The sequence below is a fragment of the Bos mutus genome, chromosome X (assembly GCF_027580195.1).
Source record: "Bos mutus isolate GX-2022 chromosome X, NWIPB_WYAK_1.1, whole genome shotgun sequence".
Taxonomy (NCBI): Eukaryota; Metazoa; Chordata; class Mammalia; order Artiodactyla; family Bovidae; genus Bos; species Bos mutus.
In genome coordinates, this window is record NC_091646.1 from 10,275,958 (window position 1) to 10,299,302 (window position 23,345).

The 23,345-nt window shown below is 44.2% G+C and overlaps 1 protein-coding gene across 1 annotated transcript in view; it reads right to left on the bottom strand.

The window, feature by feature from the left end:
• AFF2 (ALF transcription elongation factor 2) overlaps positions 1-23,345 on the bottom strand; it is a 539,484-nt gene that overhangs the window by 36,324 nt on the left and 479,815 nt on the right. The window contains 3 exon segments of the mRNA XM_070365748.1: positions 4,190-4,311; positions 5,732-6,742; positions 8,534-8,693. Of these exon segments, the coding sequence (XP_070221849.1) occupies positions 4,190-4,311; positions 5,732-6,742; positions 8,534-8,693 (1,293 nt within the window).

Here is a 23,345-nt window from a genome sequence, read left to right on the forward strand (position 1 = left end):
ATAAATGGAAATGTCTAATGGTGTGTTGCCCCAGTGTGATATTTGCAACCTTTCAAGATTACTGTTAATTAGATTTTTATGGAAAATCCAATGCAGACTTTAATCCCATCATTTTTTAGGATGGTTCCTACTTATTCTGCTCTAGGACTTAACTGCACAGTCACACAATAAATGGTACAATAAACAATTAGTGGAAGGATATTTTCTTAAGAAATACAGTACTTAGACATTACCCAGAAATAAATAATGCACTAAATACTTCTGGGACACACTGGAAATTGTATATTCCAACTGTTCTACTGGAGGCATAATGAGCCCCTGACCTTAAGTTGTTATACTGAAGTACTGATGTACTCCACTTTACAAAACTCCATTTGAAAAATATTTTGTCATTTTGCCACAAAATGTATGTGGTCCTAGAAGTGCTCCCATGCTTCCAAACTGATTTATCTGCCCATTAAATGGGCATCATCAAATAAATTGAGACTTCAAATAAAACAGAACAACTAAAACCTTATGCTAGCTGCTTAACGTGGTAATTGGGCCATGGATTTTTATTTTAGTTACTGTCTTCGACTAATCAATGGAGATTACTTGAATTTTAATCTTTTCTTAGACAACTAATATTGCACTGTGCAGCCATTTACTTTTCATGATTATTGACTACAATTTTCAATAGCAAATTAAGTCAACAAGAATTTATGTTTTCCTCTTGGTCAATTTCAGTCAGTGTCTAGAAATATAGATTTACAATATCTCAAAGCAACAAATCAAAGATGAACAAGCACTCAAGTGTTTTGATTTCCTGAAATGGTAGACACCAATGCAATCCCCTCATTCCACTTCTGCTGTGTTGCCCAAATTTGCCAGTTGTAATAATATTTGTTATCTTCTCTGTCTTCTGTTTCATAAACACAGTCCTATGTCAATTTCTGTCAGGCAGCCAAATTTTTAGAAAATTCACTGTTTCTGTCATTATTTTAATGGATTAAAATTAATTACAAAGTATTTGTCAGTGGATTTTTAAAATTGCTTTGACATGGAGAACCATTTTAACATAATGGTGAAGCCTGATGAAAATAATGGTGAAAATACAGGTTAGGATGCTTTTTGACGAAGATGCTCCAGCAACATCAGACCACACTGAGTATAATCGTTACAGAGGAATTGCACTTTGGAGAATTTACATGGAAAGGAGTCAAGTATTGCTGTGGCATCTATGGGAGTGACTGGTTCCTTACCTATGACCACTTGACCACTCCTGGCCTACCTGAACTGCTGGAGAAGGGGATGGGGGCTGCAAGGGGAATAGCTGTTCCCTAGAGGCAGTCAACCTGCCACTGGCCATAGTCATTGGGCTAGGGCCTCCCATCTGCCACTGTACACAGTACATCATACACAGTACAGTACATTTGGTGCAGTGGCCACTGTCATCTGGCCCCCTTTCCTTCTGCATGATAGCGACCTGGAACCATGGGGCCTTTAATAACTTCCTGGGTGAAAGATACCCAGGGGGTATTTTCTAGGGACTACTCTGTTCATTATGACTTCTTACTATAAGGGCATCTTTTGTATAGGCCAGAAGAGGACAGAAGGAAAAAAGAGTATCCCCTTTCATGCCTCAGAGGCTCTTATGATGGTTCCAACTCCAAAGAAGGGAAAAGGAATGCATCAGTGCCCTTCTAGGTGATGATGGGAAACCCTAGTTGTCAGGCTGGCATAGCATCCTTCGCTAGGTTTAAAACGCTCTTTGTGAAAGTGAATTTTGTATCATGAAAATTTCCAAGGATTTGAAGGGTCAACAAAGCACCAAGGAGCAGAGAAAACTCGAGGAGAGGGCTCCAAGGAGAAGAGCTCCAAGAGGCCTGTTCTGGTTTCCTTCTCCCTCAAATCTCGAAATTTTCCCATATAAGAACCCAATTCAGGTCCTTCCTGAATGGTAAAGGCTACTAGGTAAACATTGCTCTCCTAGACAGAAAGATCATAAGGACCATGAGGTGAAACACCGTTTTATGAGAACAAATTTGGATTAAACATTTGCCTAATACTCAATCATCTGTCTTCTATGAAATGGGGAACAGAGGGATTACTGGGTCATTGAAGCAGTCTTGTAATGGGGACTGATGGTGTGGCAATATCCCACAGCCCTCTAGCTCTTCCTTGTGCCTTTTGGTGGCCTGGCCCAAAGAGATGAGAGCCTGGGAACCGAGGAGGTACCACCATGTCTGTCCTGTGCTGTGCTTAGTCTCTCAGTCCTGTCCAACTCTTTGCCACCCCATGGGCTATAGCCTGCTCGGCTCCTCCGTCCATGGGGATTCTCCAGACAAGAACAGTAGAGTGTGTTGCCATGCCCTCGTCCAGGGGATCTTCTTGACCAGGGATTGAACCCAGGTCTCCCTCATTGCTGGTGGATTCTTTACCACTGAGCCACCAGGGAGGCCCAAGTATACTGGAGTGGGTAGCCTATCCCTTCTCCAGGGGGTCTTCCCAACCCAGGAATTGAACAAATAGGGGTTTTATGCATTCCAGGTAGATGCTATACTGTCTGAGCCCCCAGGGAAGCCCACCACCATGCCTGGAAGCAGGGAAATAGGCTTCTTTCCCAATGGTTAAACACCATCCTTCCAGGGCCCTCCTACTTTCCAAGGAGGAACCTAAAATGACATCCTTGTAGTGGTGGTACCTCCTCAATAAGAGGGCTGGCTTGCTCTACTAGAAGAGTGTCTAGTTCTGAGAACTCCAAGTATCTGAAGGGATCAGTTCAGTTCAGTTGCTCAGTCATGTCCGACTCTTTGCGACCCCATGAATCACAGCACGCCAGGCCTCCCTGTCCATCACCAACTCCTGGAGTTCACTCAGACTCACGTCCACCTTTCATATCAAATTATACCGTGGAATATAAATGCATGTCACAAAGAGCTATGGGTCCTCAGGGAGACAGCAGCCTGGGACCAAATCTGGGCTGGCAGGTCCTGGCAGCCCATGACCAAATTTCCTTAGTTTATCGAGCAGATCTAGTGGTCATTGATCTTTTCTTACCTTTCATCTCTAAACAACAAGGATCCAAACAAATGTAAACTGATAACTTATTTCCAACATCTTATCTGTGGCAGACCGATGCCCTGTCACTGATGTTAAACAGTAATCTGTGAAATCCATTGTTAGCAGCAGTTAGCCAGATTGCCTCTCCACTCTGGGCTGCTAATAGGTTCCAAAACTGGTCGTTGATGGAAGTTACCTCTAATGCTGAGTGAATTTATGACAATAATTATCTAAACAGAATAGTTCCAGGAGCTGACATGTTTGTTAGGGAGGGCTTCCCTGGTGGCTCAGACAATAGAGAATCTGCTTGCAATGAGGGAGACTTGGGTTTGATTCCTGGGTTGGGAAGATCCCCTGGAGAAGGGAATAGCTACCCACTAGATTGTTAGGGAAGTGATGTGTGAAAGACAGAAGAATTCTGTCACCATGCTTGGTAGGGAAGGCTGGAGTCCTGTAAGTGAGTAGGGGACAAGGAGGCCTCCTGCCTGACTGGCACCTTCTGCAAAGAGACAGACAGGAGAAGAGCTGCCAGCTGATCGGCATTAATTTGTCCACCCCGAGCTGGCTTTTCCCAGCACAGAACTGCCTGGGGGTGTGGGGCACTCCTAGACAGCTCATGTCCCTGGCCTCCCCAGACATGTCATCCCCTTGGCCTCTGAGGAGTTCAGGACAAACTTGCTGGTCCTCAAGCTTCATATGAGCACTATGATTTGACAGCAAAGAGGAAGCCTCTGCTGTGTCATTCTGTTGAGGCCAAGGGAGATGGTTTCATCCCTATCAGAACTGGAAGTTGCCCAGAGGGAGGTGATTTGGCTCAAGGGGCAGGTGTCCTTTAAATTGGTTTACTTCCTTTTACCCTTCACTCAGTGCTAAAAGTCCACTTTGGCCGATTTTGGCCATCCATCTGAGTTGGAGTAAAGAAATGTTGCTAAAAAGCTCAAGTGGTCACCCAAACCTTGCAGCCTGAAGGCCACCCTTTATCCCACCTGTGTTAGGCTGGTGGCCAGAGACAGCTGTCAGGACAAAACTGAATGACTTCTGTTTCTTACCTAACATTCTTTTGGGATAGGACTCCCTACCCTCAAGGGTTCATTTGAGATTTCTTAGAAGTCCAAACCAACAAAGTATAGAATCAGGGCAAACTCACTCTTTAGTGCTGGGAGGCTTCTGGGGGGGAGCTGGCGAGATGCAAGGTGGCAGCAGGCAGATGGTGGCTGCCTCCTCCAGGCGCTGCTTCTTCTCAGGGATTTTCCCTGCAACTTCTGTTGGCTTTAACAGGAAAAAAAGAATACACAAAGTTTGAAATCCATGGAACAGGTAGACATTTTAAAACAATAAGCAAGGGAGACAGTGTGCTTTTGTTTTAAGTCCTAGATTAGGTAGGAGCCTTAAAAGTACACCTTTGATCAGACAGAAAACTGATACATCTTGCCCCGCCTACTCCAACCAAGAAGCTGGCATCAGAGAGGGTGAAGCTGTGATGTCACCCTCTGATCGGGGGGCACAGAGATCTCATACCAGAAGTAAAGAGAATCTATCATTTTCAGACACTTCCAGCAACAATACCCCCACAAATGAGTAGTTTAGAAACCAACACTGCAATTCTAACATGGCATAAGTCCTGTCCAAGCAACATGGGGGTTGGGGGTAACACACAAAGGTCACGTGTACAACCAACAGTATGCAAGGAAATTAACCATGTGCAAGGCACACCTTTGGACCTTCATGTATTGGTTCTGAAGGTACACTTTTACTCCTAGTTGCACTGCTGTCATCACTAAGAGCAGGGAAACAGTGATAGGGCAAGGGCCCCAGACTTTGTTCCCTATTTTGGAATACTCTCATTAGTTAAGGTGGCACCACAGCTCAGAGATAAAACCACCTGTGAATCTTTAAAGCTGAACGATGACTTAAATCATCATTGCAGGAGTTCCCAAGGCAGCTTATTCAAAATATTACTCAAGAATCACCATGAGATGATGTTATGCTAAAAATCTACTGTGACACCCAGAGATGCATGCAATGAACCTACTGGATACAAACTCAGTTCCCCAGATAGATGTGCAATGGAAAAGGCCATTCTGGGTTTCACCTTCTGATTACATTTGTAGCCTGGGAATCCAACCCAAATGTCCTGCAGGAGAGATTATCATGAGTCAAGCCAACCACACAGGTCAGGGGGCCAAGCAGGCTGGACAGAACCTGTGTCTAGTAGGAGCCAGGGTAATCAAAATGGAACTGGGTGGCAGGGATGTTTGTATGTAGAAATTAACAAGGCCTAGAGGATGCATTTGACCTTATGAGTCCTGGGTGCCCTGCTGCTGCCGGCAGGAGACTGTAGAATAGTGACCTATGAATCCGGGAAGCAGGAGCAGCTTAAATAGCCAACCTGATGGACTGGATGCCTGGGGAAGGAGACTTCATATTCTTTGTTGCTACACATCATAATCCCTCAAGTGCCATACTGGAAATTCTTGACATTGGTTATAAAACCATGATTATCTCTAACACTTCCTCCCTGGTCATCTCAAATACTACATTCCCCAGGAAAAGTATTAATATCTGTGCTTTCACCAAAGACTGCAATCCACTGCCTCCAGCCTGCTGGAAACGGAGACTCAAGATCAAAGTAGCCCAGACAGCCACTGCTCCCGATCATGTGGCTGGCCAGAGTGGGTGGACGGCTTACCTTGTGCTTACGCTTGCCCTTGGGGGCGGCTTTCTCTGCAGGCACCGCAGCCGTCTGCCGCTTGGGCTTTGAGGCTGTCTCCTTGTGGTCTAGCTTGGCTGACGTTGCCTGGAGTGAGTTCTGGCCAGGCACTCGAGACAGTAGGTCAAGGTCAATCTTCACCCAGAGATTTTTCAGATTCTCCTGATCTCGGACAGGAGATAGAACCTCGGTTTGTGTGGTGACAGGGACCGGTGACTGAGTAGGTTCCTCACTCGGGACTGGTGGGTTGTTGCCATTGCCACTGCTGAGAAAGCTACTGAGGGTCAGGCTGGCCCCTCCGGCTTCCTTGGATTTGGTCGTGTTGCCCCCTGGAGCCATGCATGGAGGCAGGACTTTGATCTGCAGGGGCTCTTCCTGATCCGTGTTGGAATCAGATGTAGACGAATCGGTCTCAATGAATTCCCGGGACTTTGGAACCGTCTTGCCAGGCCCTCGGTACTTTTTCTTCTCGGGAGCCAAGGGGATGCTGGCCCTCGGTTCTTTCCTGGGAACCGGCTTGTGGGCAACGGCTTTGCTGCGCCCTCTCGGGAGGTCAGGAAGCTCCCCGCTTTCCTTTTCTTTGGGAGTGCTGCTGGTGATATTTGGTTTGGGCCAGGTAAATTCCTCAACGCTGGTGTTCTTCTCGACCCTTTTGGGCTGTTTTTTCCCAATTGTCCTTTGAGATGCTGTCTCAAGAGTTGTGGACAACTTATGCTTCAGAGCCTTTGTTTCTGGAGTTTTCAGGGTGGGTCGTGGACGGGCTTTCTCCCTGATAAGACCAAGGAGAGGCCTCTCTTTGGGTTCAGGCAGGACCTGGCTGGGGTTTGCCTTCACCTTGACCTGGACTTCCATTGGCTGAATGACTGGAGGAGGCACAGAAATCGTCTCCATGGGTGTTTCATTTTGGCCACAAATAAAAGATTTGTTTTGAGAAGTCACTTTGTTAAGCCATTTGTCCAACTGCCACTTGTTAGTGGAGGGCGGCTCAGGCTGTGGAGTGAGAAACGGTGGCAAGAATGAATGTCACCTTTGGGAAGAAGTCAGGAGGACCTTCAGTGCACTGACTGTTGCCTGGTAAAAGCTTTGGCTGTCAAGTGACCATTCACACATTTAGAAACATACGTGAAATTCATATCTATCACATTCCCTAGACAGCCAAATACTTTACAAAGTGGCTCCACTATACAAAGTTCCACTCTTTTTCTGAAACTATCCCCTACTCTGGCCAGCAAGGAAAGAATTTTTCACAGAGAGTTTTTCCAGAGAGTGGGTAGAGAGCTGGGGAGGGAAACCAGTTCCCAAAATCTTTTGGTGGGGCTCATTATTCAGCCTCTCACCATGAGGCTGAGAGAATGATCTCTGGTTCTGAAAAGAAATGTGAGTGTGCCTCAAATGTAATTCAAAAGGAAAGTCTTTCTCTGCTAAAGTGTCAGGGCCTCCTATATGATGTTGTAATTTGCTGCAAAAAGAAGAGGCCTTTTGTATTTTTACTGAAGGATGAAAAGATTTGACTTCCAAAAAAACCACTGCACTTTCCTTGGTGTATGGGCAATAATCAGTTTATGTGGACATGCTTGCAGACATTAGCATCTGCTGTTAAGCCATGGAAATGATGCGTACAATTCGGGTGCTTGATTCCCAAATCTGAATTCTGCCTGTTGAACTAAAAGAGCCATCATTTTTTATTAGAACTGCTCTGTTTTTTGCAAGCCATCAGTTGAGGCTTATGGCACCAGCCAATAGAGGATGACAGAATTCAAAACGTTTTGAGTAGCCATGATTCCAACTGGCACAGAGCAGTGGCGGGTAAGGGTCGAGGCCATTGGAGCAGCTGCTACTGTTGGCAGCAGAGCTCGAGGTTAGGGGCCCCAACTCTCGTAGCGCACACCCTGGTTTCAGCCCTTCCTGTGAGATCATGGGAAAGTTCTTTCTTACCTTCTCAGAACCTTATTCTTTCATCTATAAAATGGTATAATGATAGCCAGGACCCCATAGGGTTGTCATGAGCATGAAATGAGAAAATGCAAGTCACGAGCTTCTCATGGAGCCTGGCACATGATCCACATTCACGAAGCGTGGGCTCTTACAAACAGCAGTAATGTCACTGTGGCATCTTCTTCTGTTATTCTTTTCTGACTATTGACAAACAATGTGTCCAGAGCCATTGAGGGATCAGCTTGCTGTACGAGGTGCCGGCTCAGGAGAACTGAGAGGCTGGCAGTCAAAGAAGATGGAGGGGAAAGGCATGGCTTTGATCTCAAAATTATAATTTTGGTGTCTTGTGGGGCTGTGTTAAATGTTTTCATGAGTTACCATTGAGTACCTTTGAAAACTATTCTTTGAAAAAAAAAAAAAAAAACCTGTGACCTTTCAACCATCACACTTCTTGGATCTTACTTGCCCAGTGACAATTCATCACTTCAACTTAGAGGAAGGGGTGGTGTCCCCAGACCTAGAAGTGGGTCTTGACTTGCTTCGTTGGTTCTCTCGAAAGGGAAGTTTTGAGCTCAGTGATCACTATTCCAGTATAATAGTAATGGGGAAGCTCAAGGCTCAGAGTAGCTGAGTGAGTCACATGGCACATCAGTCACATGGCAAGAAATCTCCGTTAGAAACTTTACAAAGACATGTGTTAGAAGAAAAAAGCCCTATCAAATACCTGAGTGCTTTTCTGAAGTATTTAGTGTGCCGAAGTCATGACTGTGCTGGAATGTTATTATTATCGCATTATTGTGTGTGCATGTCGGGGGTGCTGTGTCGGGGCCCTGGCTCCTCACCCACCTCTGGAGTGGTCACTCGTGGCGCCTCATTGGCTTCGCTGTCAGTGGTGCTGCTTTCAGTGTCTGAGTCAGACTCTGAGCTGCTCTCTGAGTCACTGGAGCTGCCGGATCCCCCACTGGTGGGCGCTGCAGGTGGGGGTTGGGGCGTGGCCAAGAGTGGGCTGAAAGGAAAATGACACCATTGATTGCCTCTTTTACTCCCAAACTGGCTGGAAAAGAGTCCAGGTGGGCATGAAGACTGATCATCTGTGAGGGCCAGGCGGAGTGGAGTGTGCCGTTCCATTTCACAGACGGGAACTATGAGGCTCAGGAGGCCCAGGGAGTGACCCACAGTCCCAAGTTGTTTTTTTTTTCCTTTCTTTTTCTGTTAAGATACATTTTCAGTTGCTATCTTGTTCAGAAATCCCCAGGTTTGTATAGGGGCTCTGATCTTAGTTATACGTGCAGTACAGTCCTCTCAGTAAGAAGGGGTGAGTTGAATCCTCACTTTTGTCATAGAAAACTGAGGTTCAGAGGAGGGGGGTTCTTGCTGCAGCCTCACAGCTAGAAAGAGGTGTGAAACTGGGAGCATAGCCTCCCAGCTCCCTCAAAGGGCAGGGTTGAGTAAAGTCACTGGCAGCCAGGTGCCCAGTGCCCAGCCCCAAGGTGAGCAGGGCTGACTGTGTTACCATGGAGATGAGAGGGCACACTGCACAGCCTCCTCCACCGGAATTTCTGTAACCTCTTCAGACAACTCCAACTAGGAAGTATGATCATACAGGACCAACCATCTCTAATGGCTGATTTTAAATCTGTAAAGCTGACCAAGCAAAGCACAAGGAAATTGACACCATTTGCCACTCTGTCTTTATTGATAATCCATGTTCTTCCTTACTAATCGTTTGCCCTCTGTGCCCCATAACAAATCAACCTCAGCTGTCTCTCGGCACTTTGGGGTATGTCACTGCCTTTCTGTCCTTTTGCTCATCATCTTTGGGGGCTAGTTTTCCTGTTTTTGCTCTGACATGGGGTTCTAAAGTCGAGGGAGGGTTCTCATCTGCCTCTGTCTCATCAGCTCAGGCTCCTCTTTGGAGAGAAGTTTAAATCACAGAGAGGGGTGGCCTGGGGGCCAGAGCATCTTTGCTACAGTGCTGGACTGGTCCTCCTACCTGTCTGGCTGGCCGTCTGAACCTCACTGCCTCTCAGACTCCCAGCTCCTTGCCTGGCTTTTCCCAGAAAACCCAGTCCTGGCCCTGGAGGACACCTGGTCTTGTGGCTCCACCTGCAAGTTTTGGCAGAGAGGGACTCCAAGGGCCCTCCTGTGGCAAGACTCTGGAATCACAGACCATTATTCCTCACCTGCCCCCACTTCATCCTCTTACCAAAGCCTCATTTTCACCATAATAGCTCTTGCCTTGGAAGGCAGAGGATCCCTTTCAAACCAGCATGGGCGCCTCGTCCAACTCGGAGAGCCTTTTCCTTACATGTGCCTCATGCCCCCGAAGACGGCCCCTTTCGTCTCCCAGGTAGCTATTCTCTTTCATATAGCCAAAGCTCCTTTTAAAAGGCTATCTGCTAAGTAAATGCTATCTGCAAGTACATTCGTCTGCCAAATACACCAAGTAGTTAGGAGAAGCAGAAGAAACAGGGACCTACAACCCCTGGGAAAGTGTGTGTGTATGTGTGTATGTGTGTGTGTGTGAGAGAGAGAGAGAGACAGTGGGCCCAGGGATCTATATATACAACTCAGTGTGCCTCGTTCTCTGTATTCCTTTGCAGTATAATGAATCCATATTTAAGAAAAGTACCCTCTAAATCTAATCAATTGTTTTTGTCTTTGATTACTAACTAAAGACTGAGGCAACAGATTTAAGTCAGACTAATCCAGAGGCTTGCTAACTTGACCTCAATTCCCCCCAAGTAAAGTTTCAGATACAGCATAGAGCATTGGCAATACTGAGACTCCTAGCTGGTGGATTGACAGTTAAGATCTAACGTGTACTCCCATATTTATGATTTTCAAATGAAAAGACTGTTTCCTACTTTTGTTTCCTATCTATGCATTAAATTCTGGCTTGTGTGTGTCTATGTGTTTGTATACAAGTGTTCCTTATCCAAAGACTTTTGGAAGCAAGATGAATTTTTATATTTAGATTTTTAATTAAACAAGTCATATGGTAGCTATACCACATCTATAATACCCCCCAGTGGATTCAGGGTAGCATCCTTTAATAAAACTCATTAATACTGCTGCAGTTAACAGTCACAGTCATAAAAACTTGAAATTAATACCTGCACATCAGTTTAGGTCAGGTTTTGTCAACAAATGGCTCAAAGTCACTGAAAACAACAGTTTTCCAAATCTTCTGAATTTCAGAATTGTGATTAAGAGATTGTAGACATGGACAGAAATCACATATGAAAAAAATTAACTATTTTTATGAGTAAATATAGATATACAGACACAGATACAAAATAAAGATGACTTGAAACCTAAGCGTAACCTTGACTGAGAACCAGTGAAATGAGGCCTGAAATTATTTTCCCTAAGTCTTCTTACAGGTAAATGTATTGCCGTATTCTCAGGAAGGATCCTACAGCCAGTCAACGTTGACAATGACCACTCAGGGGAAACAAGTATAGAAAGAACAGGGAGAGGTACACGAGTTTTTCATACTCACACTGATGGACATAAATACTTGGGGATGAGAGGGACGGTGGACTTGAATTCAGAGAGGACACCATGAGAACTCAAGTTGGGGGTGAAGGACTTCAGCATCTTAATGAGAAAGAATTGCTTTCTCCGGGCAGTTGCACAGTTGGAAACAAGGAAGAGTCAGCATTGGTGGGAGGAAATGGCATTGCTTAAAATGGAAGTAAAACTGCCCTCCGCTTTACATTCCTCTGCCTCCACTATCCATCTGCTCTTCCCATGGTTGGTGGACAATCTGGCTGCACCCAGCCTGCTAAGGGACATAGGGCATACCTCTGAGTCTGACCCTCACTTCCTGTGGGCCCACCTTGCACCCAGCTGGGGCCCCTCCGAGGGCCAAAAAATGAGTACAAATCCAAAACACTGTCTTCACAAGCAGGACAAACCTCAATATCAGGATTGACTGAGGACCACATTCTTGTCTAGAATCCACTGTGGAGATTTCAAGTTAGCAAATCATTACCATATTTCACTTTCAGTTCTTCCCTGAAGCACGTTAGCTGTTCAGTTAGTTAAATTCCCACTTTTGCTACATTTACTTTCATGTGTCACTAATTTATTTTTCAAATGTATATTAAACTGGCTATGAGCAACACTAGGAAACACAACTCTTGATTCCGCTGAGAAGATGAAGGACGAATGTGCAATTTCCATATTCTTCATTTATCAAACTGCAGTAGAATTATTTCCCATACACCATTTACTCTTGTATTTTAATAAACTGCTTTTAAAAAGAATGCTAGTGGTTACAACAAAGATAATAGATGATATCAAAAATCATTAACATTTAATATATTAAACTATCTACTCTATAGTCTGTAAATATTACAAGTGTACTCTGTGACTTCACCCTGAATGTAATAAAACTGCTCAAAGGACAAATGTGGACAACTTCAAAGTGAACTGTTCAACTTTTTCAAAGATCAGATTTTGCTACTGTGTTCACTGGGGTGAGCAGTCTGTACCAAGTGTAGCGTAGCCTCATTTTAATCCTAACCCCATTCAGTAGGTCTTCATGGTCATGGGCCAGACTAAGGGCAAAGAAGTTGGCTTAGCAAGTCAATGATCCTAGTGGGGAAGTCCAGGGTGAGGGAAGGGGATCAAAAAGCAGGCCAGTGGGGGAGAAGTTTGGGAGGCCTTTAAGATGCCTCCTCCAGACAGCATTGACCCTGGTGTGGAAGGCTTGTGAGCACCAGGGGAACAGATGTCAGTCTCTCTAAGCTTATACTGACCGAGCCTCTTCTGCAATAAAAGGCTGAATATGTGATACTATAAGATAGTCTGGAAGCCATATGAAGGAACAGGGACTTCTTTGCCTGGAGAAGATTCTGGGGCAGGGAGGAGGGTAGTTCATGTGACAACAGTCTTTAAAAACTGGAAGGTCTGTTCAGTAAGGGAGTGGGCTAGCTCTGAAGGCCTTCCAAGGTAAAACTAGGATCAATGAGTTCGAGATGTAGCCAGGAAAGTTCTCACCTCAACATCAGAAAAGCCTTAAAAAATCTACAGTTGGCCACAGGAAGAAGCCATTGCTTTGTAGGCCTATGAGCTTGATACCTTTAGGTGAACAGATAGCTGGCAATTAAGATTCCTATTATTGATCTACAATGGAGTTCAGTGATCTTTAAAGTGTCTTCCAACTCAAAGATTATGATCCTCATGAAACAAAAATGTGTAGGGGATTTTAGGGGAGACTGTTTGGACCTTAGAGAAAATTGTGAGGAGACCTTTGCCCAGTCATCTCATTAAGGCAGGTCTGAAATGACCTACTCTTGGCAACACGGCTCTTATATGAACCACAGAAGATTAAAGCTGCCTTTCTGTAGGGCTATTTCATAAATCAGACTTTTCACTAATTCAGATTAACAGCCTACAGAAAACCAAACATCTGCACCAGTGCTATCTGACTCGATTCTTAATTTCACTGTAAATTCCTCTCTCAGGAGATAAACAGGGATGATAAATTGGCCATTCTGCTCAATCAAGCTGCATGGGCATCAGAAAGGAAAGGTTCCAGAAGGGGTAATGACTTTCTAAGTGGAAACATATACAGGAAGGATTTGACAAGCAAGTCCACAGGGTATGGATCTTGGCAGCATATTTTACAAGACCCCGTAATTGCCAAAGAGACATAGCATGAGATGCTTGATGGGGGACTCTTGTATTAAACCCTTGTCTTGAGTTGAGACTTGTAAAAATTTCATCAATGTGACCCTTTTCTGGTTTTATGGAGATCAAATGTCTATCTACAAGATAATTTGAAATGCTTCTTTACTTGATTCCTTCATTAAGTTGGAAAGGTTTGGCCCTGGGGCAAAGGAATCAACATTTTTACCTGATCTTTCCTCTCTTCCTCCTTTTCCTCTTTGAACTCTGGGTCTAAAAACTGAAACAATCTATTGGATTTACCACAGTAGGCCACTAGGGGTAGACACTCTGAGCCCTGAGCCTGTTCCAGTCAGAGGATGGGAGGAATTTATTTTGGTCTGAGTTAGTAGCTTTGAAATCTACCCCACCCACCCCAGAAAATCCATTCAGCTCAGTTGTCCAATAGAAACTGTGAAGTGAAGTGAAGTGAAAGTTGCTCAGTCGTGTCCAACTCTTTGCTACCCCATGGACTATATAGTCCATGGAATTCTCCAGGCCAGAATACTGGAGTGGGTAGCCTATCCCTTCTCTAGGGGATCTTCCCAACCCAGGGATTGAACCTGGGTCTCCTGCATTGCAGGCAGATTCTTCACCAGCTGAGCCACCGGCTGGGGGTGGGGGCGGGTAGGCAGAAGCATAATACGTAAGACAGACAAAACCAGGTTTGCTCTATTTCTCCCAGCAGCTTTTCCTCCTCCCTGGATGGCCCCTCAGCACACTTTGAAAATAAAAGACTGCATATACCAATATTCTCACAAGCAACTCAGGATCAAGTATGTTCTGTGTTAATGCAATGATGCTACTGATGAGCAGATTACCATCCACTTGTAATTGAAGCTACACTCTGGCATGGCTCCGAGGAGATAATCTTTGTCCAGTGAGTGTGTACACTGGGAATTTGTCCTTTTGTCTGATTCTGGTGTTTGAAATGGAGTCTGCTCAATTTACTTGCAAAACATAAGGTGATGTACACCTATCCACCCACATTCATTTTCATGGGCGAGTTACCATATGTGATATAGATTAAAGCCCTGACTGACTGAAGAGATCTGTGGTTGGTGAAAATGATGATCAAAGATGTCCACACTCCAATCTTGAACCTGTGAACATGATACCCCATGTGGAAAAAGAGGTTTTGCAGATATGAATACATTCAGGATCTTGAGATGGGGATATGGTCCTGGATCATTTAGATGACCCCAGTGTTATCCCAGGATCTCTGGGAACCAGAGCTTGGTGTAAGGAAGGCTCTAGTAGATTACTGCCACAGCAATGGGCAATCAAAGTGGTTACAGCTTCCCAGGAAGCTGCAAGTTGACCATTTGAAATTTTCATGATAATCAGAAATGAGTAGCTCCTCACATTTTTCAATCACCAGCAGTTAGGTATTTCTCCTAACTTACCTGGCATCTTACTTCCTTTCTGAGACCATAATGCTGAGTGATTTTGGCAATGGCTTTTCAGAGTTACATTTGACTCACAATCTATCATGGCTTTCTTACCCTTTTGATGGACTGACTAGACTCAGCTCTTGTCTTCTTTTCCTGCCTGTGCCTTTTCTCCCATCTTCAGTCACATATGTAAATAGCTACATTTCCCCTATTGGTTTTAAAGAGGTAGCTTTAGTTAAGTTAGAGGAGCATGAGATTGGGAGTCAGATGATCTTTTTTGAATGTCACCTTGGATACTTTATTTTTGTGTGACCTTAAACTAAGCACTTGCCTGGAAAATCCCATGGACGGAGGAGCCTGCTAGGCTGCAGTCCATGGAGTCACGAAGAGTCGGATACAACTGAGCGACTTCACTTTCACTTTTCACTTCCATACATTGGAGAAGGAAACAGCAACCCACTCCAGTGTTCTTGCCTGGAGAATCCCAGGGATGGCAGAGCCTGGTGGGCTGCCGTCTATGGGGTCGCACAAAGTTGGACACGACTGAAGCGACTTAGCAGCAGCAGCAGCAGCAGACTAAGCACTTAACACAAGCATCTCAGTTTCCTCATTTGTAAAATGGGGTAATATATCACATAGGCTTATAAGAGGACCAAGCTAGGAAATTTAGGTGAGAGAACTCTATTAACAAGTACTTCTCAAACTTTAATGTACATTAGAATCACCTGGAGATCTCCTGCACGTGAAGATTTTAGTTACAGAGGCCTGGAATGGGTCCTGAGTTCTGAATTTCTAACACATTCCCAGGTGCTACAGATGGTCCTGGTCAGTGAACCACACTGAGAGGACCAAGGGTACAGAGGCTATTCAGATATAAACTGCTGACAAAAAATAAGTTGGTGATCTGGACTGGAAACTAATGGCTAAAATACAGTTTTGAGATCAACTGTGGATTTTTCCTCCATAATTATTCTGCCCTTCTTTAGCAACAAAGAAAGTTGACTGCCTTATATCACTTTGAATCTAACCTGATCAAGTTGAAGCTCTCTTTGGGCAATTATTCCTGAACAGGTTTTATCAGAATCCTTCTAATAAGCACTGACTTCAACTTATAATTTTCCTGAGACTACTTGCCTGCACCTGTACTTGACCAAATGTGTCCCAAGGATCACCAGGGCTTGCCACTGTCCCCACCAAGTGTCAAGGTGGTATTAGAGTACATTCATGGTCATGGCTGGGGCCCTAAGCATGATTCATAATGGCTAATAGAGATGGAGGTGTTGGAATTCCAGCTAAGCTATTAAAAATCCTAAAAGATGATGCTGTGAAAGTGCTGCACTCAATATACCAGCAAACTTGGAAAACTCAGCTGTGGCCACAGGACTGGAAAAGGTCAGTTTTCATTCCAATTTCAAAGAAAGGCAATGCCAAAGAATGTTCAATTGCACTCATCTTATACTCTAGCAAAGTAATGCTCAAAATTCTCCAACCAAGGCTTCAACAGTACATGAACCAAGAATTTCCAGATGTTCAAGGTGGATTTAGAAAAGGTAGAGGAACCAGAGATCAAATTTCCAACATCTGTTGGATCACATAAAAAACAAGAGAGTTCTAGAAAAAAAAATCTACTTCTGCTTTATTGACTACACCAAAGCCTTTGACTGTGTGAATCACAACAAACTGTGGAAAACTCTTCAAGAGATGGTAATACCAGACCACCTTACCTGGCTCCTGAGACATCTGTATGCAGGTCAAGAAGCAACAATTAGAACTGGGCATGGAACAACAGACTGGTTGCAAATTGGGAAAGGAGTACATCAAGGCTGTATAATGTCACACTGCTTATTTAACTTATATGCAGAGTACATCAAGCAAAATACTGGGCTGGATGAAGCACAAGCCAGAATCAAGATTTCTGGGAGAAATATAAATAACCTCAGATACATAGATGATACCACCCTTATGTCAGAAAGCAAAAGGAACTAAAGAGCCTCTTGATGAAAGTCAAAGAGGAGAGTGAAAAAGTTGGCTTAAAACTCAACATTCATCCACCTCATTAGAATTGATTCAAATGTATTCTTTTTAATGGCTGATTAATACTCCATTGTGTATATGTACCACAGCTTTCTTATCCATTCATCTGCTGATGGACATCTAGGTTGCTTCCATGTCCTGGCTATTATAAACAGTGCTGTGATGAACCTTGGGGTACATGTGTCTCTTTCAATTCTGGTTTCCTCGGTGTGTATGCCCAGCAGTGGGATTGCTGAGTCATAAGGCAGTTCTAATTCCAGTTTTTTAAGGAATCTCCACACTGTTCTCCATAGTGGCTGTGCTAGTTTGCATTCCCCCCAACAGTGTAAGAGTGTTCCCTTTTCTCCACACCCTCTCTAGCATTTATTGCTTGTAGACTTTTGGATAGCAGACATTCTGACTGGCATGAAATGGTACCTCATAGTGGTTTTGATTTGCATTTCTCTGATAATGAGTGATGTTGAGCATCTTTTCATGTGTTTGTTAGCCATCTGTATGTCTTCTTTGGAGAAATGTCTGTTTAGTTCTTTGGAGGTGGATGAAACTGGAGCCTATTATACAGAGTGAAGTAAGCCAGAAAGAAAAACACCAATACAGTATCAGTTCAGTTCAGTTCAGTCAGTCGTGTCTGACTCTTTGCAACCCCATGAATCGCAGCATGCCAGGCCTCCCTGTCCATCACCATCTCCCGGAGTTCACTCAAACTCACGTCTATCGAGTCGGTGATGCCATCCAGCCATCTCATCCTCTGTCGTCCCCTTTTCCTCCTGCCCCCAATCCCTCCCAGCATCAGAGTCTTTTCAAATGAGTCAACTCTTTGCATGAGGTGGCCAAAATACTGGAGTTTCAGCTTTAGCATCATTCCTTCCAAAGAACATCCAGGGCTGAACTCCTTTAGAATGGACTGGTTGGATCTCCTTGCAGTCCAAGGGACTTTCAAGAGTCTTCTCCAACACCACAGTTCAAAAGCATCAATTCTTCAGCACTCAGCTTTCTTCACAGTCCAACTCTCGCATCCATACATGACCACTGGAAAAACCATAGCCTTGACTAGACAGACCTTTGTTGGCAAAGTAATGTCTCTGCTTTTGAATATGCTATCTAGGTTGGTCATAACTTTTTTTCCAAGGAGTCCAATACAGTATACTAACGCATATATATGGAATTTAGAAAGATGGTAATGATAACACTGTATGCAAGACAGCAAAAGAGACACAGATGTACAGAACAGTCTTTTGGACTCTGTGGGAGAGGGAGAGGGTGGGATGATTTGGGAGAATGGCATTGAAACATGTATAATATCATATATGAAACGAATCACCAGTCCAGGTTTGATGCATGATACAGAATGCTTGGGGCTGGTGCACAGGGATGACCCAGAGGGATGGTACGGGGAGGGAGGTGGGAGGGGGGATCAGGATGGGGAACACGTGTATACCCGTGGCAGATTCATGTTGATGTATGGCAAAACCAATACAATATTGTAAAGTAAAAAAAAAAAAAAAAAACTCAACATTCAAAAAATGAAGATCATGGCATCTGGTCCCATCACTTCATGGCCAATAGATGGGGAAACAATGGAAACAGTGACAGAGTTTATTTTCTTGGGCTCCAAAATCACTGCAGATGGTGACTGCAGCCATGAAATTAAGAGATACTTGCTCCTTGGAAGAAAAGCTATGACAAACCTAGACAGCATGGTAAAAAGCAAACATTACTTTGCCAACAAAGGTATGTCTAGTCAAAGCTATGATTTTTCCAGTGGTCATGTATGGATGCGAGAGCTGGACTGTAAAGAAAGCTGAGCGCTGAAGAATTGCTGCTTTTGAGCTGTGGTGTTGGAGAAGACTCTTGAGAGTCCCTTGGACTGCAAGGAGATCCAACCGGTCAATCCTAAAGGAAATCATTCCTGAATGTTCATTGGAAGGTCTGATGCTGAAGCTGAAACTCCAATACTTTGGCCACCTGCTGCAAAGAGCTGACTCATTTGAAAAGATCCTGATGCTGGGAAAGATTGAGGGCAGGAGGATAAGGGTACAACAGAGGATGAGATGGTTGGATGGCATCACCGATTCAACTGACCTGAGTTTGAGCAAGCTCCGGGAGTTGGTGATGGACAGAGAAGCCTGGCGTGCTGCAGTCCATGGGGTCGCAAAGAGTCACACATGACTGAGTGCCTGAATTGAACTGAACCGAATAGAGATGGAGCATGCGCGATGCACCAGGAAGCAAGTTCAGCACCTTTCCTGCATCTCCTCTTTCAGTCCTCACAACAGTCCCCCCTGAGTCCAATGCTCTTACTACTCCATCTTATGGCTGTAAATACTGAGACTTAGTACCAACAATATCAAGCTGAAAAATAGATTTAAGGATACTTTCAAAGGAATGGAAAAACCCGAGGTGTCTGGATCCCACCTCACTGCAGTATGAAATGATATGGCAGTGTGGAGGGGGCCAGTGTGTTCCCAGCAAGGCTGGCCAGTGCTGGCTAATAAGCCATTTATGTCTTATTTTTTTGTCTATTCGGTTGCTAAGCCATGTCCAACTCTTTGCAACCCGATGGACTGCAGCACACCAGGCTCCTCTGTCCTTCACGATATCTTCCAGAGTTTGCTCAAACTCATGTCCACTGAGTCAGTGATGCCATCCAACCGTCTCATCTTCTGTCATCCCCTTCTCTTCTTGCCCTCAGTCTTTTTCAGCATCAGGATCTTTTCCAATGTCTTGAGAACATCACAACTTGCATTAGGGAAAATAAAGCAGTATTCAAATTTTTCTAGAAATAATTAAAAGTCATCCTGACTTCTTTGCTATTGGTCAGAGCTGTTTCAACAAACAGCAAGCAGATGGGGGAAAAATCAATACAGACAAGTATTTTTTGCCTTTAAAGTCTATTTTTTAAAATGGGGGCAAGAGACAGAATGAAGGTAAGCAAGTGGATGGAACTTGGACTCCCACGACCCTGTCTCCAGCAAAGCAGAGAATGAAAGGTTGGCAGCTCACCTTCATAAGAAGCCCAGGGACGGTCAGAAGTCAGGAATCCATAACAAAGTCAAAGCCTTCCCATTAGAACTCCCTCAGTCACAAATCCTAGGTGGAGCAGGGAAGTATTATGACTGGGTGACTTAAACCCAGAAGCTGCTTCTCTGTAGGAATCTCCCCATTGTGTCTATGGGAGTGGTCTGGAGATGGAGCCCAACTTCCATCAGAGCCCCAGCCATGGGCAGTCTGAGTCCCTAGAGGAGTACAAAGCAGGCTGCTGAGAGGCTCAGAGCTGCGTTTTCTTTGCTTGAGTTTTTTTTTTTTTTTTTTCTGTTGCCCATAATACTCAGAGCTGCCTCACAACTGGGAAAGCAGGCATCCCTCTTCCAATACCCCTAGACTACATTTCTTCTTTGATGTCTCTCAATGCCAATCACCTTATCAGTATTGTCTGCTCCCCTTCACATCTGATTTGTTACCTGATATATCAGAGACACTTGATTGGAGGGTAGGCTTTTAAGGCCAGAGGCTTCATCAACCACACACAAACTCTGTACGATGTTTGGTATGCCTAAGACCCCCTAGAATATAGCCATAAAGAGGTCTTCTCCGCGCCCCTCTGGGAGAACTGTCCCTGGGTGCACCCACTGCCTATGGTCCCAATAAGCAATCATCATTGTATCAACCAGACCAAATAACTTTTAATTGCAGAGCACTTGATAATATTCCAGTATTTTCACTCCTATGACCTCATTTGATTGCTACAAGAACATTGGACAGGGACAGGGGGAGAGATGGAATAGGTATCCTCCTACTTTACCCATAATGCTCCAGGACCTTTTAGCCAAAGTCATGAGGCTGGGCTCTGAGTGAGGCAGGGGGGGATGATTTCTTCAGGCTACTGGGACTCTTTCTTAAACTGCAAGTCTAGCTTGAGGAATGGAAAAGAATACAGGAACCAGTACAAAATCCACCCTGTAATCATACCAAAAGGCAACCAGAATGCAGAATTAATCCCAAATGCTTTCTTTAAGTGACCTAATGAGATGCGTTGCAAGAATTCAGTGTTCAAAACACTGAAGGCCATCCACCTGTAGGCTAAGAAAACCTTGTTGCATTTGACTCCTTCAAATGTCAAAACTCACTGAGTCTAGAGGAAAATGTTTCCAGTTTACAGATGATAACTATTTCCACACAGAGTAGTAGTTTGTAAAGATTAAATAGGGGAAATGTAAATGACTTTTATGCTTCACATCCTTGTGTTTATTCAAAACTTGTATTTGTCTTTAAATAGGTAATAAACATGGTAATGAATTCAAAAGCTACAGTAAGGGATACAATGGAAAGTACATCTTCTGCCCCTCTACTGTCATGTTATACAATTTCCCAATGTTCTCCACTATTATCAGTTTCTTATGTTTCCTCCAGTAACGAAGTGAAGTGTTAGTAGCTCAGTCATATCCAACTCTTTGTAACCCCATGGACTGTAGCCTGCTAGGCCTCTCTGTCCATGAAATTCTCCAGGCAAGAATACTGGAGTGGGTTGTCATTTTCTCCTCCAGGGGTCTTCTCAACCCATGGGTTGAACCCAGGTCTCCTGCATTGCAGGCAGATTCTTTAACCTGGATCTCCTACATTGCAGGCAGATTCATAATATTCTATGAATATTGCTAGGTATGCTTTTCAATGAAAGTATTTTAAATTATAAAAGTAGAGCTTTCCTCATGGTCCAGTGGTTAAGAATCCACCTGCCAAAGCAGGGGACATAGATTTGATCCCTGGTCCAGGAAGATCCCACATGCTGTAGGGCAACTAAGCCCATGTGCTCCAACTACTGAGCCTGTGCTCTAGAGCCTGGGAGCCACAACTACTGAGCCCACACAACACAGCTACTGAAGCCCGAACTCTGCACCAAGAGAAGCCACCACAATAAGAAGCCTGCACCCTGCAACTAGAAAGTGGCCCCAACTTGACGAAACTAGAAAAAGCCCGCACAGCAACAAAGACCCAGCACAGCCCCAAAAATAAATAAATAATAAAAGTTATTCCTAAAAAATAAAATTCCTGTATATGGGATGATAGGGCATTCGATGAATGGCATTCCAAGTCATATATACAATTTATAAAATAAAACTTCTACAGTTTCGTTACTGAATGTGCCTTCATTCTTATGTCTGAAATATACACATGAGCATTGCAGGACCTAAGTGAAAGGCAAAAATTGCAGCTTGGAAAATTGTGGTGTCATATCCTAGTGTGAAGAAGAGGCAGGAATGTAGCCCAGAGCCGTGAGGGGCAGAAGCTGCTCTGGGTGAGACCAGGCTGCAGGTTCCACATGAGGAAACAGTTCGCCGACTGTTCTCCACCAGGACACTGCTTCAAGGTGTGGTCAACACGCGATGGAGCCATTTCCTCACACCTAGAAACTTGTATAGGCCCAGCAATCAGGCTTTGTAGCTCTTTGTCCCAATTGCCATCAACAACCCTTGTCCTGCCTACTCCCTGCTGCAAATCAGATGTTCTTGCCATACTTTTCACTCCATGTTAGACTGAAAGCTTTTATTTGTTTTGTACTTGGTCTCATTGACAATATACAGCTTGAGATCTCTTGGTTTCAGAATTTGCCATGACCTCCTGGTGAGGAGATGCAGTTTTTTTTCCTATAGGATTTTCAGAGCTCTTTTTCCATTACCCCTCTACTTTAGGACAAGTCTTTATTTCTTTCTCTTTATTTCCCATGCCTTTGTTTACCTTGTCTATTCTGTCTAGAATGACACTTTTTCTTTCTCTTTTGTTTCCTTAAATCATCTTTTAAGCTCATATTCAAATGCCATGGATCTTCTCTATGACTTTAATTCTCCCAGATATTTCCCTGTTTTGATTTCTTTTCACTAACTTCATCACAGTTTATCACTTAATTATTTTCAAATTATGACACTGTGCTAACATTTTGCCTGCTAACCTAAAATTGCACATGCCTTGATGGCTGGGGCAAGACTATACCATCACTCTGTGTATCCCTAGGCTGACTGGCAAAGTAACTTGTATATACTCTTCTTGTTATGAAAAAACACTCTGAATGGCCTCACAATGAACAGAAAATTAGCACAAACAAGATCACCTGGTAAAGAACAACACGTAATTATGAAATGTCTATGGACAGCTGACTCTCAAAAGAAGTCATACTTGGGCCAGCCCACCCAACATCAAAACATCCTGATCAGAATTAATTTGATGAACATAAGCAAATAGGTTGCCCGATGATGGATTTGTAACCTTTCAATTGGTTGGATGGCTGTTAGCCCAACCTTTCCTTCAGCTTCAGTTCCACTGATAAAATATAACATATTTGACTGGACATGTGTGCATGCTCGGTCACTCAGTCGTGCCTGACTCTTTGTGACCCCATGGACTGTAGCCCTCCAGGCACCTCTGTCCATCGGATTCTCCAGGCAAGAATACTGGAGTGGGGTGTCATGCCCTTTTCCAGGGGATCTTCCCGACCCAGGGATTGAACCCTCATTTCCTGCTTGGCAAGTGGATTGTTTACCACTGCGCCATTTGGATAG